General features: G+C 35.7%; 3 protein-coding genes across 4 annotated transcripts in view; 2 read left to right on the plus strand and 1 right to left on the minus strand.

Moving 5' to 3' along the window:
- LOC123545038 (uncharacterized) overlaps positions 1–625 on the plus strand; it is a 45,551-nt gene extending 44,926 nt beyond the window's left edge. Inside the window, exon 9 of one of the 2 annotated variants that reach the window (XM_045331278.2) lies at positions 49–625. In XM_045331278.2, coding sequence (XP_045187213.1) covers positions 49–270 — 222 coding nt within the window. In that variant the 3' untranslated portion in view covers positions 271–625. The remainder of the gene's footprint in view (positions 1–48) is intronic. The other variant, XM_053539061.1, reaches the window with a different exon arrangement.
- Positions 1–18,179, plus strand: part of LOC123545048 (uncharacterized) — a 550,315-nt gene that overhangs the window by 394,579 nt on the left and 137,557 nt on the right. The gene's annotated exons all lie outside the window — the stretch shown is intronic.
- The window catches only part of LOC123545035 (apoptosis-resistant E3 ubiquitin protein ligase 1-like), a 65,524-nt gene continuing 58,342 nt past the window's right edge, over positions 10,998–18,179 (minus strand). The window contains exons 15-16 of the mRNA XM_053539072.1: positions 12,610–12,785; positions 10,998–11,674 (exon numbers count right to left, since the gene is read on the minus strand). Of these exons, the coding sequence (XP_053395047.1) occupies positions 11,572–11,674; positions 12,610–12,785 (279 nt within the window). The 3' untranslated portion in view covers positions 10,998–11,571. The remainder of the gene's footprint in view (positions 11,675–12,609; positions 12,786–18,179) is intronic.

The following is an 18,179-nucleotide window of genomic DNA, read 5'->3' on the forward strand; positions in this document are numbered from 1 at the left end:
TTCAATCCTGATTATTGTTTTGATTCAGGTTTCTTTTTTTATCCGCAGGACTCGGAAAACGTTCCAATGTCAGGTGGCACAGTGTTTGTGAACCGGAAGCCTTGTTCATACCCGAAGAATGCCAGATTAAGTAAAGACGTTCACCAGCACGTGCGACGTTACATAATAACGCGGGATCAAGCACGCTACACAGCCTCGGCGTCTGCACTAGCTATCAGACCAAAAAGTTCCCTAGGTCTTACCTCAAGGCGACCAAAGTCAGCATGGTAGCGTCACATGTTCGTACTCAATTGAGACAATGAACGAAAGTTCAATTTCTTTCATGTATTATATTATTCATAAAATATTCAATACTCTTTAAGTGCTACATTTGTAACACATTTCAACATTATCCGGCTGTGGTACTGTACAAGCTAGGAAAATGGAAAATGTTTTTCAACCCAGCTTATGTGTCCTGATTCTTAAAATAATTAATAGAATTAAACTAAAACGGTGTTGAAGTCTTCTATAACAATTTGCATGAATAGTATGAAATGTAATTAAACAAAAAATCAGATATATATATAGATAGAGCTGATGAAATAATGGTTCAGTGTTATTCGTGTAAGTATTTGAAGTGTCTAGACAGTTAATTTTTATTTGTAAAATATATATAACCACTAAACACGCGTTTTACAAAAGCATTCGTGTTTTACATTAGGTGTTGTTCTTTACTTACCATTACGTGTATTACGGTAACCGTTCCACATTGCGTGAATAACGTTTATACACATTGTGCTATAAAGGAGTTTTTGCTGCGCACAATCAACCAGTTTATTCTCCTTGTTGGTGATTTTAATTGAACGTTCCAACCTAGTGCCTGTCATTTACACATCCATGCACACACTACTTTATAAATGGCTTATGTGAAGCTGTTTTGATAAATACTAATATTGCCCCCATGCAATATATGCCAAAGTAGCTCAGTCTCTAACATACATTGTAACCTTTTCCTCAAATAGCATTTAAAATGCTCATGTAACAGATTTAAAATTATCTTCGTGCTAGTGTAAGCCAGCATAAATTGAGTTACTAAAGAAACTTCCCATAACATGTAAATAAAAAGAAAGACACACGTTTTTTCCACATTTTTATTGATTAGTCATTGTAATACAGATTACTTATAAATACATAGAAATTGTGCACATATCTCAGTTATACCAAAGTTTCAGTTTTAAAATCTCACTCAGCTTTCATCACACAATCCTGACCACTTGTACACGTTCAGAAATGTAAAATATGCAAACATTTTTTTGAGTAGTAACAGAGTTAATACCCTTTCCCACAGATATTTTTCAGCATTTTTTTCGGATGTCAATTCAAACTTTTTACAGACTATACATTTTCTCCTTTTCCTTTTCTTCAGAAAACTGCCATTTATTGAAAATTCCCTACAATTACTGGAAATCTTTTAATGGGGCCAAGTTAGACTAAAGGTCTCACATAGTCCCTGTATCTTGGGGGACCAAGGTACAGCAGAGTCTAATGTAGTCCCTATGCTGGGGCACAAAGCCAGGTAGACGAAAGGTCTAACATAGTCCCTACATTGGGGGACTAAGGCAGACCAGAAGTCTCCCAAAGTCCCTATATTGGGGGACAGAAATTAGCCAAAGTTCAAACTTAGTCCATATAGGGGTATCAAGGTAGACCCCTAGCAAGCAGCACTGCCTGAAATTCTACAGAAACATGTTCATACTGATTTACTCACCAGATTCTAAAAAGATTAATGAATCGTCTACATCATAAAATACATACAGTTATAAAATGTATGTGTCATCATTTTGCATTAAATCTATGAACATGAAACTCCAAAAATCTACATATGAAAATAATTATAGATTAACTTGGTAAAATATCCAGCTATCTAAAGAAACAAAAACATATGTACAGTTTAATTACTTAACTAAAATATATACAGTAAACAGAAAAATTGAAGTAACAATTTTCAAAAAAATCTGGTTTATTCCGGGTTTGCCATTTAAACAGAAATAATCTTCTTGTCATAAACAGATTACTGGTGTCTGAAACAGGAGAAATTTGTTGTTAAAATAATGATATAAATTTTCAAATACTTAGTCTTCATGCATTTGGCATATCACTATCAATATTATGGAGATTGAGATAGCTGGTTTTTATGCCTGTTGGCACTGATGTTGAAATAAGTATTTGTTTCAATATCTTGTTGTCTAGTTTTATCCAGGGCATTCGATATGTATTTGTTAGAATTTCGATAGTTGTCAGGATACCAAGGCAGTTTCTGTTGCCAGGAAGCAAAATCATAGAAACCTGAATCAAACTTATGATATATATGTACTAAATAGTTAAAACATTTAAGAAATTATCAAAATACTAGCAAAACAATAAGAAAACATCAGTAAAGCATTAATTCTTGGATAACAAAATAAATAAATCAATAACACCCCCCCCCCCCCCCCCCCCAAAAAAAAAAAAACCGGACCTGCCAATTCACATAATGTGGAATTTATTGCTCAATATCACTGTCAAAGTCAACACAACTTTACAACTTTTTTCATGTTTGTTATTTCTACAGGATGTCCCAATTCCAATGATGTACATGTAAGAATAAACAAAATATGATAATAACATCTCAGTAACGGACACTCGTTGCAAATGATGTCAAGAAAAGTAACTGATATTACTCTTTATTAAATGCTTTATGCATTTCTGAATGTTAACCAGCCTTTAATCAAAGAAGAATATTGTATGACACATGTCCCCCTGAAAATGCTTGATAGAATAATATTAGAAAGTCCAAATAAAGTTGAACAAAAAGTTTAAAAGTAAGTTTTTAAAGACACTAATATTCTGATAATATGCACAGTCATGTCCACTTTGCGCTGAAGATGTTTTCCAAGTTTCATTTCAACTGAATAGAAACTGCAACAGTTTACTAAACAACAACGTGCCAACATCATATATTACATCTTATTACATACACGTTTCTATTTCCCGTTAAGTTACACTGGTACCGGAAACGTCAATATTTTTCCATACACTGACGCCTGAATTTCATATCGGGTGCGTGACGTAATTCAGTGTGTGTTGCTGCACTATTTTTTTCTATTTAGTTCAGTTTTGTCAGTCCTATTCAGGCTGTTGAACAAATTTATGATATATGCATTATATTTTTACGTGTACATACGTATGTAGTAAAAAGGTTATTATCTTTGCATCGGGAAATATGCACTCGTTCTTCAGCGGAGGAATATTGCGCTCCTAAAGTCGCGCAATATTTCCGCTGAAGAACAAGTGCATACTTCCCGATACAAAGCTAATAACCTATAAATATATTACATAATAATATCACATGCTGTATGAATATACATGAAAATATTTATGCATATAATATATGCATGTTATAGTCGATTACTTCAAATATCTTCTCATACAAGAATTGTCCATTTTTACAAACTTTCTTCTGTGCTTTTACTGACTTATGAATAAGTACAATTTTTGTACAATCTTGACATATATTTGAGAATGAAATGAGAAACGAGAACATCTGAAAATGACAAACATTATGAAGCTTGCAGTGTGTCCTAGTTAAAACATTACTACAAAATATTGTCCAATGTAGCATGACAGCAAACATGTACATAAAGTTTTAGTACACAAGTCATGAATAAAAAGTGAGGTATACTTGTGGAGCCATACAATGTGAGAGTTTGTAAAAAAGCGAAGATGTAGATGACAAAGTTCATGATGAAAGTGAATTTCAGGTTTACTTTTTTCTTCTGTACTGTTAAAATTCAGATAACCTTATGCAAAGCAGGTCACAACACAGTACATGTATATTGATTACTTTGCAAAATGAACAAACTTCCCACTCAATCCATGGACTGTGATGTAAATGCTGATGAATGAGTGGATACAATGGCTCTATTATTCCAATCATACTTAGTTGAGCCAACAATGGGAAGCATTCAGTGACGAACACTTCAATGACACTGACAGTATATATGATTTACTGTTGCACATACATGTACATAAACACAGACAGCACATTAAGTTAAGGCAAAATCTATGTACACTGCTATTGCACAAAACTGCCCAAACTGTATTTGTATACACAGGCTCTAAATTTATATATATACAATGTATCATATTTTTTTATTTTCTAACACACTTCAGATGGAAATGGATGCACTATACCTTAACCTTTAGCCTGTTGGTGGCAACTGATTCTGCCTTTGCGACCAGTGCAGACCAAGATGTGCAGGCTGATCATGGTCTGCACTGTTTGCTATTCAGTCAGTAAATTTTCACCCCTTTGAATGATAAATAATAGTGCCCAAACTGAATGATGGACCAGTCCATTTTAGAAATTTAGCAGGCTAAAGGTTAATGAACAAGACAATTCTGTAAAATAGCTATCAAAGTTCATGATGAGATATAGGAAGAAAATATTATTTATCGCTGGTCATCAATAATCACAGACACTTTTTTGATTTCTGAAAAAAAAAATAAAATCAAACACCATAATATAAAAAGAAGCAAAAATTTATAACAAGAGGACCATGATGGTCCTGAATCGCTCACCTATCCCCACATGACCCAGTGTTGAACTGAGTATGACGTCGTTATTTCTATTATTTGACATAGTGACCTAGTTTTTGAGCACATGTGACCTACATATCATGAAGATAAAAAATTCTGACCAATTTTCATGAAGATCCATTGAAAAATATGGCCTCTCGAGGGGTCACAAGGTTTTTCTATTATTTGACCTAATGACCTAGTTTTTGAAGGCACGTGACCCACTTTTAAACTTGACCTAGATATCATCAAGGTGAACATTCTCACCAATTTTCATGAAGATCTCGTGAAAAATATGGCCTCTAGAGAGGTCACAAGGTTTTTCTATTTTTCGACCTACTGACCTAGTTATTGACCGCACATGACCCAGTTACAAACCTGACCTAGATATCATCAAGGTAAACATTCTGACCAATTTTCATGAAAATCCATTGAAAAATATGGCCTCTAGAGAGGTCACAAGGTTTTTCTATTTTTAGACCTACTGACCTAGTTTTTGACCCCACGTGACCCAGTTTCGAACTTCACCTAGATATCATCAAGGTGAACATTCTGACCAATTTTCATGAAGTTCCATTGAGAAATATGGCCTCTAGAGAGGTTACAAGGTTTTTCTATTTTTAGACCTACTGACCTAGTTTTTGATCCCACATGACTTAGTATTGAACTTGACCTAGATATCATCAAGGTAAACATTCTGACCAATATTCATGAAGATCTCATGAAAAATATGGCCTCTAGAGAGGTCACAAGGTTTTTCTATTTTTAGATCTACTGACCTAGTTTTTGACCCCACGTGACCCAGTTTCGAACCTGACCTAGATATCATCAAGCTGAACATTCTGACCAATTTTCATGAAGATCCATTGAGAAATATGGCCTCTAGAAAGATCACAAGATTTTTCTATTTTTAGACCTAATGACCTAGTTTTTGACCTCATGTGACCCAGTTTCGAACTTGACCTAGATATCATCAAGGTGAACATTCTGACCAATATTCATGAAGATCTCATGAAAAATATGGCCTCTAGAGAGGTCACAAGGTTTTTCTATTTTTAGACCTACTGACCTAGTTTTTGACCCCATGTGACCCAGTTTCGAACTTGATCTAGATATCATCAAGGTGAACATTCTGATCAATTTTCATGAAGATCTTGTGAAATATATGGCCTCTACAGAGGTCACAAGGTTTTTCTATTTTTAGATCTACTGACCTAGTTTTTGATGGAACGTGACCCAGTTTCGAACTTGACCTAGATATCATCAAGGTGAACATTCTGACCAACTTTCATAAAGATCCCATGAAAAATGTGACCTCTAGAGTGGTCACAAGCAAAAGTTTACGGACGCACGCACGCATGCACGGACGGACGACGGACGCCGCGCGATCACAAAAGCTCACCTTGTCACTTTGTGACAGGTGAGCTAAAAACAAGAATAGTGTCAAAATTGTGTGACACAAGACCCCTGAAAATGCTTGATAGAGTAATAAATAAAGACCAAAACAGGGCCAAAAATCCAGAAAAACAAGAAGGCCATGATGACCCTATATCGCTCACCTGAGTACCATTGCTTTAACCAAAAACAAAAAGAAAAAATTCTTACAAGGTACAGATATGTCAAAATACACCTAAAAATTGGAGGTACCAATGTTGTACCACAGAAAAGTGGTCTCAGTTTTTCCCTACGGCCAATAAAAAAGTTACTAAATAAGCTATTTATAGTAACATAAAAGGGAAGTAATAAAAAAAATATTGTAAGCAAACAAACGAAGGATCTGCCAAATAAAAGCAAGAGCACTGCAATGCAACGCAAATGCAGAGCAATATTTACATAAAACAAAGTCATATGACCTTTGATCCCTAAGTGTGACCTTGACATTGAATTTAGCAATCCGAAACATGCGCTCTGCACATCCTTTCAATGAGTGAACATTTGTGTCAGGTTTCTCTGAAATCAATCAAGGGGTTCAAGAGTTACAGAGCGGAACACCGAGGCGATAACATAATACGTCCCTATGGGCATATAAAAGAATCCAGATCTTATGGTGATACAAGTTGTGTGCAAGTTTGGTTAAAATCAAATCATAAATGAAGCTGCTATTGCGCAGACAAGGTCAAAATAGCAAATTCTGGCCCTTTCAGGGGCCATAACTCTGAAACCCATTATGGGATCTGGCCGGTTCAAAAACGGAACCAAGATCTTTTGGTGACACAAGTTTTGTGCAAGTTTGATTAAATTCAAATCATAAATGAAGCTGCTATTGTGCAGACAAGGTCAAAATAGCTAATTCCGGCCCTATCAGGGGCCATAACTCTGGAACCCATTAAGGGATCTGGCCGGTTCAAGAATGGAACCAAGATCTTATGGTGATACAAGTTTGTGCAAGTTTAGTTAAAATCAAATCATAAATGAAGCTGCTATTGTGCAGACAAGGTCAAAATAGCTAATTTTGACCCCTTCAGGGGCCATAACTCTGGAACCCATGTTGGAATCTTGCCAGTTCCAGAAAGGAATCAAGATCTTATGGTGATACAAGTTGTGTGCAAGTTTGGTAAAAATTAAATCATAAATAAAGCTGCTATTGTGCAGACATGGTCAAAATAGCTAATTTTGGGCCTTTCAGGGACCATAACTCTTGAACTCATAAGGGAATCTGGCCAGTTCCAGAAAGGAACCAAGATCTTATAGTGATACAAGTTGTGTGCAAGTTTGGTAAAAATCAAATCATAAATAAAGCTGCTATTGTGCAGACAAGCTCAAAATAGCTAATTTTGGCCCTTTCAGGGGCCATAACTCTGGAACCCATATAGGGATCTGGCCAGTTCAAGAAAGGAACCGAGATCTTATGGTGATACAAGTTGTGTGCAAGTTTGGTTAAAATAAAATCATAAATGAAACCACTATCGTGCAGACAAGAAATTGTTGACGGACACACGCACAGACGGACGGACTGACGTCGGACGAAGGGTGATCACAAAAGCTCACCTTGTCACTATGTGACAGGTGAGCTAATAACCAGACATGAAAGTCCTGACAACATATGCATGTGCTCTACATGTTGATGATGTATACCAAGCTTCATTTCAATTGACAGAATCTGTAAGAGGAGTTTAACACACAATGTTCTGATGTAGTTGTACTTTAAAGCCCAAAAATGGGCATAACTCCATAAATGATAACCAAACAAGGCAGTCTGAAAGACAGCTAAATCCCCCGCCACTGCTATGGATAGTGAAAGGGTAAAACCTTTGATTTTAGCTGTGACCTTGACCTTGAACTGACATGGCTGACTCATGAATTCTGCACAATGTCTTGATGAGGTGATCATTTGACCAAAGTTTCATGAAAATCCTTCAAGGGGTTTAGGAGATACAGAGCTGAAACCTTTGACCTTCAGTTGTGACCTTGACCTTGAGTTGACATGGCTGACTCATGAGTTCTTGATGAGGTGATCATTTGACCCAAGTCTGATGAAAATCCTTCAAGGGGTTAAGGAGATACAGAGTGGACACCAAATGGAAGGCTCAAACCTTCGACCCTTAGTTGTGACCTTGACCTTGAGCTGGCATGGTAGACTCATAATTTCTGCACATCGTTCTGATGAGGTAATCATTTGACCCAAGTTTTATAAAATTCCTTCAAGGAGTTTAGGAGATATAGAACGAACACGAAATGGAAGGCTCAAACCTTTGACCTTCAGTTGTGACCTTGACCTTGAGCCAACATGGCTGACTTATAAGTTCTGCACATCGTCTTGATGAGGTGATCATTTGACCCAAGTTTGATGAAAATCCTTTAAGGGGTTTAGGAGATACAGAGTGGACACAAAATGGAAGGTTCAAACCTTTGACCCTAAGTTTTGACCTTGACCTTGAGCCGGCATGACTGACTCATGGGTTCTGCACATCGTCTTGATGAGGTGATCATTTGACCCTAGTTTTATAAAATTCCTTCAAGGGGTTTAAGAGATATAGAGCGGACACAAAATGGAAGGCTCAAACCTTTGACCTTGAGTTGTGACCTTGACCTTGAGCCAGCATGGCTGACTCATGGGCTCTGCACATTGTCTTGATGAGGTGATCATTTGACCTAAGTTTTATAAAATTCCTTCAAAAGGTTTAGGAGATATAGAGCGGACACAAAGTGGAAGGTTCAAACCTTTGACCCTAAGTTTTGACCTTGACCTTGAGCCGGCATGACTGACTCATGGGTTCTGCACATCGTCTTGATGAGGTGATCATTTGACCCAAGTTTTATAAAATTCCTTCAAGGGGTTTAAGAGATATAGAGCGGACACAAAATGGAAGGCTCAAACCTTTGACCTTGGGTTGTGACCTTGACCTTGAGCCGGCATGGCTGACTCATGGGCTCTGCACATCGTCTTGATGAGGTGATCATTTGACCCAAGTTTTATAAAATTCCTTCAAGGGGTTTAGGAGATATAGAGCGGACACAAAATGGCAGGCTCAAACCTTTGACCTTGAGTTGTGACCTTGACCTTGAACCGACAAGGCTGACTCATGGGTTCTGCACATCGTCTTGATGAGGTGATCATTTGACCCAAGTTTCATGAAAATCCTTCAAGGGATTTAGGAGATATGGACCGGACACAATTTTGTTACGGACGGAAGGACGGACGGAAGGACAGATGGAAGGACGAACGCAGACCATTCCTATAATCCCTCCGCCACGGCGGGGGATTAATAAGATACAAATGTTCAATTTAGCTTGATGATGTATACCAAGTTTCATTTGAATTGTATGGAAACTGTAGGAAGAGTTGAGTACACAAGGTACTGTTGTAGTTGTAATATGGCTATGTTAAACAAGAGGATCATGATGGTCCTGAATCGCTCACCTGTCCTCACATGACCCAATTTTCATGAAGATCCATTGAAAAATATGGCCTCTAGAGAGGTCACACGGTTTTTCTATTATTTGACCTAATGACCTAGTTTTTGAAGGCACATGACCCAGTTTTGAACTTGACCTAGATATCATCAAGGTGAACATTCTCACCAATTTTCATGAAGATCTCATGAAGAGTATGGCTTCTAGAGAGGTCACAAGGTATTTCTATTTTTATACCTACTGACCTAGTTTTGACCACACATGACCCAGTTTCAAACTTTATCTAGATATCATCAAGGTCAACATTCAGACCAATTTTCATGAAGATCCATTGAAAAATATGGCCTCTAGAGTGATCAAAATGTTTTTCTATTTTTAGACCTACTGACCTAGTTTTTAACCGCAGTTGACCCAGTTTCAAACTTGACCTAGATATCATCAAGATGAACATTCAGACCAACTTTTATACAGATATCATGAAAAATATGGTCTCTAGAGGGGTCACAAGATTTTTTTATTATTTGACCTACTGACCTAGTTTTTGATGGCACTTGACCCAGTATCAAACTTGATATAGATATCTTCAAGGTGAACATTCTGACCAATTTTCATGAAGATCCATTGAAAAGTATGGCCTCTAGAGAGGTCACAAGGTTTTTCTATTTTAATACCTACTGACCTAGTTTTTGACCGCAGTTGACCCAGTTTCGAGCTTGACCTAGATATCCTCAAGACGAACATTCAGACCATTTTTCGTACAGATCCCATGAAAAATATGGCCTCTAGAGAGGTCACAAGGTTTTTCTTTTATTTGATCTACTGACCTAGTTTTTGAAGGCACGTGACCCAGTTTCGAAATTGACCTAGATATCATTAAGATGAACATTCAAACCAACTTTCATACAGATCCCATGAAAAATATGGCCTCTAGAGAGGTCACAAGGTTTTTCTATTATTTGACCTACTGACCTAGTTTTTGAAGGCATGTGACCCAGTTTCGAACTTGACCTATATATCATCAAGGTGAACATTCTGACTTATTTTCATGAAGATCCATGAAAAGTATGGCCTCTAGAGAGGTCACAAGGTTTTTCTGTTTTTAGAGGTACTGACCTAGTTTTGGACCACACGTGACCCAGTTTCGAACTTGACCTAGATATCATCAAGATGAACATTCTGACCAACTTCCATAAAGATCCCATGAAAAATGTGACCTCTAGAGTGGTCACAAGCAAAAGTTTACGGACGAACAAATGAACGAACGCATGGACGACGGACACCACGCGATCACAAAAGCTCACCTTGTCACTTTGTGAGAGGTGAGCTAAAAAGGCATAACTCAAAAAATAATTAACAGGCATGAAACTTGAGATAACATATAAATGTCTAGTTCAAGTTGATGACGTATACAAACAATGTACTAGTTAGCTTTTGTTTACTGTTAAGAGAAGTTGAGTATACAAGAGCATGACAGTAAAAATGATGGACAGTTCTAACACTATATGTCTCAATGGGTCTTCAACACTGGGGCAATAAAAGAGTAACCCTAAAACAGTACTGTATTTATTTAAATTACATACATTTTATCTTTTTTAGTCTAAAAACAAAAACAAAATATACAAAGAATGATGCTTGTACGCATAGCTTTGCTTGGGTATTAAATGCATTGGAAGTATCAAAAGTGGTGACTCTTTTTAAATTAATATGATTTTTACACCTTGGTTGAAAACAATTAAATTGTTACTCATTCTTAATACGTAGTTCTTCTTTCTCTCTCAATTTTGTGTGGAAAAGTAACTGGACTGATTTGTCATTATGTATAGGGATTTATTACACAAGTCATATGCATTATACAACAGGTAATATGAACCACGCTCATATCTTCACAAACTGATAGAGTATGAAGTAAGCCTAATCAAGTATACATGTTTATCAATCCACCATTTCCTCCACTTAAAACACTGCGGCCTCTAATCCTGTCTCATAGATGTGTTGACTACACATAGTGCAGTAAACCAGTCCAATTCAAATGTTCACTTCTTTGTAAACATTAAATTTATATATGTAAACCAGTCTGATTGAAATTCATGCACATAAACCAGTCTAATAAAGTTCAAACATCTAAACCAGTCCAAAGCCAGTGTTTCCTTCATTGAGAGCTATGAGAAGAGACCTATGGAACTGTTCTATACTATCATAGTCTGGTAAGCACAGGTTGTTGAAACTGAAATATAAATCATTTAAATTTTTATTGATTTTTTATCAAAATAGTTATGCAAAATATTATTATCATCTTTCATGTACTTTGAAGATGGAAGGATATTTTTCATATTTCTGACTTCTTTCCAGAAGATACAATTCCCTAAATATAATTGTGCACATACTGGAGAGAAATACGCTTCCTTTGTCTGCTGCTTAGTCCTCACAGACAAAAAAAACAACAATAATTCTAATATGCTTTTCTCTGTTAAAACACTCTTATGCTAGAATGACGTCACGTTAACGTGCGGTGACATCAATGTTTTTGTTGCGACCAAGAAAGAGCGCTACTATATTTTATCTACTGTTTTAGATTAAGGGCATATTAGAATCGAAATAATTTATAGCAAAACCGTGTTTTAACACTATTTATACACTTGGGCGGTAATACGTCATACAAATAATTTCACGAGGGCTGTGCCCTCGTGAAATTATTGAGCCCGATGTATAACCGCCCATTGTGCATAAATAGTGTTAAAACACTCTTTTGCTATAAATTATTTCTTAAATGAAGTTCCTTCTTTTTGACCAAGCTTTATTAATCAACTGACAATTATTTTTGTTTTGAGTCAAACTGACACAGCCTAGGTTATATAGTAACTTTCCAGCTTTCAGGCAATCTCTATGGTAGAACCACAAACCTTCCACAAGCTGACTACATGGAGTTCTCATGAAACAATTCAACATTCCAGACAAGTTCTTAAACCCACTGCTTTGAATTTAAGTCAGTGACCTTAACCACAGTACCAATGAAGCCATATGACAAATACAGTAAGCAGAAGAAGTTTAAACATGCACAATATAATATTACTTTGTTGTGACACATTTAACATTTTGGTAGTCTTCACTAGACTGTAACAAATTTTGTTATTCAATTATCAATATGATGAACTATCTTACCAAGTATGAGCTGTGGGTAAGGTATTGTATGTATAGCCAGGAGACAGCTGAAACTTGGGAACCAGCTCAGCAAAGCCACCTGGTGGTAACTGTGAACAGCCAGTGGTAAACTGTAGCAGTCTAGCCATTTGCTCATCACTAAAACTACTGATAATTGTCCAGAACCAGTCTAGAACCTGGAAAATGAAGATACTAAATATCAGTAACTAAAACCACATAATATCAGCAAATGAACCAGTCTACCACCTGGAAAATACAAACTAACGATATCAACTAAACCAGTCTAGAACCTAGAAAATACAAACTCATAATATCAACAATCAAACTAGCCTAGAACCTAGAAAATACCTCATAATATCAGCAAATGAACCACTCTACCACCTGGAAAATACAAACTCACGATACCAGCAACCGAACCAGTCTAGAACCTGGAAAAACAGTCTAAAAGCTGAAAATAAAAAACAAGAGATCACAGAGTGATCTTGGTGCCCACCATTGAGCCATTTTTGAATGTTCCAAATTTCAAGACTAGCTCCAAATCCTAAAAGTAGATAACTATGTCAAAATCCAGGACATGTCACTAGGTCAAAATCAAGGTCAAAGTTCATTTCGGTACACAAAACTGTGCATGTGCTTCAAATTGAAGGCTGTAGCTTGAGAAATGTGAAAGTAGGTACTAGGTAAAAATCAAGGTAAAATTTCTATTCAGAACAAAACTATGCATGTGGTCCAAATTTGAAGCCTGTAGCTTGAGAAATGTGAAAGTAGGTCACTCTGTAGGTCAAAGTTCATTTCGGTACACAAAACTATGCATGTGGTCCAAATTTGAAGGCTGTAGCTTGAGAAATGTGAAAGTAGGTCACTAGGTCAAAATCAAGGTCAAATTTCATTTTGGACCACAAAACTATGCATGTGGTCCAAATTTGAAGCCTGTACCTTCAAAAATATGAAAGTAGGTCACTAGGTCAATGTCAAGGTCAAAGTTCATTTCGGTACACAAACCTATACAAATCTGAAGGCTGTAGCTACAGAAATGTGAAAGTAGGTCACTAGGTCAAAATCAAGGTCAAATTTCAATTCAGAACACAAAACTATGCATGTGGTCCAAATTTAAAGCCTGTAGCTTGACAAATGTGGAAGTAGGTCACTAGGTCAATCTCAAGGTCAAAGTTCATTTCCGTACACAAAACTATGCATGTGGTCCAAATTTGAAGGCTGTAGCTTGAGAAATGTGAAAGTAGGTCACTAGGTCAAAATCAAGGTCAAAGTTAATTTCGGTACACAAACCTATGCATGTGGTCCAAATTTGAAGCCTGTACCTTCAAAAATTGGAAAGTAGGTCACTAGGTCAATGTCAAGGTCAAAGTTTATTTCGGTACACAAACCTATGCATGTGGTCCAAATTTGAAGGCTGTAGCTACAGAAATGTGAAAGTAGGTCACTAGGTCAAGATCAAGGTCAACTCATACAAACTATACATGTGGTCCAAATTTGAATGTTGTAGGTTAAAAACAAAAAAGTAGGTCAATAGATCAAAATAAGTGTCCTTGACCCTAAACAAGAGAGATAACACCATTAATGAGTTATATGCAATTATTATTTTTTTCTTATTATGGAAACAGAGAATGCACATATAATTACTTTTATTATACCTCACATAAATATCCAATGCAAATTTCCCATTAGTTTAACTTGAATAATATATCATATTCCCCAGTAATTTTATATCTCATGCGCAAAATCGTTATTTTCAGTTTCTGCGCATGTGATATGATACATAATTTCATATCACATGCGCAAAGGCGCTATTTTGTTTTTCTACGCATGTGATATTATTTTTTCATATCTCCCGTTGAGTAATTGATACTTTTGCACTGAGTAAAAGACTGAGACCTTAACTTTTCAGAAGATGTGCTTTTATAATTTAGGATTAAATTTCTTTCATTTGTGAACCCGGCCGATTTTTCTTTTATTAATGATTTGTTCTACGTGCCAAAAATTTCGAAAACAACTTTTAATCAAATATTGAATCGAAACTATTTCCATGAGATTGGAAATGATCTAACTAAGAAAATAAGTGTTCACACATATATGTTTCGTTTAGAAATAATAAAGTTATCGCCGTTTTTCGAATGTTACTGTTAGCGATTTCAGCAGCGTCACAATGTTGAAATGACAATGCGCATAATTTAACATAGGATTCAGCGATATGCAAACGTGTCGACTAGATCTACAAAAAATGTCTTATTACACAGATGAGTTGCCATCCGAGTGCTAACAAGTAAGCACTCCTTAATTCAGTCTCCATTATTTGGTAATTCATTTTTAACGTTAGATAAATCATTTAAATCATTATGTTCATTTTACAGTAAATGTTTTGACCTTTAGTGTCATTTCGGTATAATACAATAAATATTGCATTCCTGAGAGGGTGATATGAAAAATGTTCACCCCTCGAAATATGAATATAGACCTCGGCTGGCGCCTCGGTCGATATTCATATATCTCGTGGTGAACATTTTTCATATCACCCTCTCAGGAATGCAATATTTATATAATATTATAACTAATAATTAAACCCATACCCTAAACAAGAGAGATATCACCATTAATGAGTTATATGCATTTATTATTTTTTTCTTCTTATTGAAACAAAGAATGCACATATAATTACTTATATTATAACTAATAATTAAACCCAGAAATTTGAGTACTAAACAATTTAAGGGGACGCATACTTTGAAATTAGAAAAAAGTGGGTGGGGTATTATAAAACTTACCTGCAAAAAAGTACACGGTTTTGGTAAATGAAATGAATACTGTTTCAACTGTTATAAGTACACAAAGGATTGCTCACTAAAATAAAAATGAGAAAAACTGAAACAAGAAAGTTATTGTTGAATTACATAAGACTTCTTGTGTACATTCAAAGTCAACAATTAAGACTTTTTGGTGCGAAAATAATAGTGCTTCACTTTGTCCAAACATTTATCAATGTCCTACAGATTCTAATTTAAAGAAACAATGTGAAATAAGTTCACTGTCTTGCTTTTCATTTGGCATATGTGAGCTAAAACACATTATTTAGTTTGTTTACAAAGTAGTGCATAAGAAAAGATACGGTGGTCAAGGAATGCCACATTACAAAACTAAACGAGTATATTCCCCTTAATACATTAAACATTTATCGTTACAGAAGTCTAGTGGCTTACAATAAAGGCCTAGAAATGTTGCCATTATTAATTTTTAACTTGGTATTCATGAACTACAATGCACTTAAATATCAAAACACATTGAACAAACTTTTGAAAATCTACTGTCTTAAAAATCCCTAAAATAAGGTATGAAATTTGGTTGAGAGGTCCAATCAATGTGTATATGTGCAAAAGTAACATTATAATCTTGTTCACAAAAGTTACTAATACACAGCAGGAATGTCAATGATCAAAACTGGACGAATATACAGTTATTCTCACTTTAATGTCATTTATAATTTGTCCTTGAATTCTCCACCATACTTTTCATAACTCTGTTTGCACGAGTTGCACGAGAATGCTGTCATTCACGTAAAAAAATGGGGTCAAATAAGTTGTAAATGCAATATCATGTAAACGTAATTAATGGATTATGCAGTTCAAGATAAACTTTATCTCATAACGTAACGAACATGTATAATAATGTAACAACAACTTTACTTACACTGATTTAAGTAGCAGTCGGTTTATAAGTGACTTTATTGATTCATTTTGTGTTTTGTTATTGTTGTCAAAAGTATAACGGAAGTGCCTCACAGCTGAAGCGGAAACCAGTTTGATGCGCAAAGTAGTCCACTGTAAGTAATATTTTTTGACAAATGTCCACAGAAATTAATAATTTTCTAATATTAAAGACGAATATCTGAATAGGATTCTTTATTTGATAAGAAATTGTAATCATCGACATGTTTATTTAAAAATCGTACACGTGCTGACACCTAAATTGTCTCCCGTTGTTTATTAGAGTTACCTTTCGTCCGGCGCAGTAATACATTTGCAGTGAATCGCCGAGAAGTCGTGGGAAAATTAAAAACCATGTAAACAAACTAAAATTAACCACCTTTTCAAGATGAATTTCAAGTGATCGACATATGCATTTAACCCGCCTGACCTGTGTAGCATCTTAGATATCTGTTCTAAGGTATTCATTGTGTAGAATGTCATGTTATGTCCTTGCAATGCTAATTCCACTCTGATTTTTTTGTTTACATTTTTTATCAATGAGAAATATGGCGTCCATCCCGAGATGAACTGACGTGGCGTTAAATTTTTACATGTTTAAGCAAACCTGGTGTGTTAGAAAGAAAATCTCATCCCTTCAACATTATTTGGAACACTGTTATTGTAAAAAACCTGTTTTTTCCCTATACAAAAGCTTAATATTTTGTGTTGAATGTACTTTCACAAACACCTCTGTTTTCCTATTACATTCATAGTACCACATCCTTATCCACAAAATACTGAATATTACAGGTGTCCATCAGTATTATATCAGTTTAGGAATATGTTTTTTATTTTCCCACTATCGATTTCTTGAATATGCACCCCTTCCGCATTGCTGTATGAACTGTGAATGTAGCAATATGCGTCCCCTTAATCATCAATCTGCTAGGGTAGTCCATCCACTGCTGAGGTGTAATAGGAAAATAATGAACAACTTGAATCATTATCTCATTAGTGTCTGCAGACTTTATGACCCTTCTACAGGTAAGGCCATAAAAAACCAATTAAGAACTTGGAGGGCCACTGGATATAAAATTATATTAGAAATCAAAATAAACAAAGGGCCATAACTCACTCAAAAATTGTTGAACCAGTCTGATTTTCAGGGGGACACAATTAGGGTACCAATACATCATTCTGACAAAGTTTGGTCGAAATCCCCCCCAGTAGTTTCTGAGGAGATGCGATAATGAGAAATTGTTAACGGACGGAAGGACGGAGGGACCACGGATGCAGAGTGATTTGAATAGCCCACCATCTGATGATGGCATGCTAAAAACATCATTTCAGCAACTGGCCAACTCTAGATTCTGGAAAATACAAACTTGTGATATCAGCAACTGAAATAGTCCAGAAAATGGAAAATACAAATATGTAATTTCCATAACTGAACCAGTTTAAATCATTGACAATACAAGCTTCTTTTGATATCAACACCTGAACCAGTCTAGCCTCTGAAAAATAAGAACTAATAATCTCAGAAACAGAATCATATTCTAGTGTTAATATATCTCTTGTATTATTAATCAAGACTTTTCTGAAACATTTCATTAAAACAGCATCAGGACAAATGCAAAAAAGCTGAACTACGTATGTGTAAACAGTCATTGAACTACGTATGTGTAAACAGTCATTGAACTACATATGTGTAAACAGTCATATTTTCAAGATTAAGAATAGGTATCTCTACTGAAAACATTTTCTGTCTATTTATCTCTCAAAGCCCTACTCTCTCAATTACTACATGAGAAATGCATGAGAAGTGATCACTGACATACACTATGGAATGCATGAGAGGTAAGATCGACTTAA

This window comes from Mercenaria mercenaria, chromosome 1 (assembly GCF_021730395.1).
Source record: "Mercenaria mercenaria strain notata chromosome 1, MADL_Memer_1, whole genome shotgun sequence".
Lineage (NCBI taxonomy): Eukaryota > Metazoa > Mollusca > Bivalvia > Venerida > Veneridae > Mercenaria > Mercenaria mercenaria.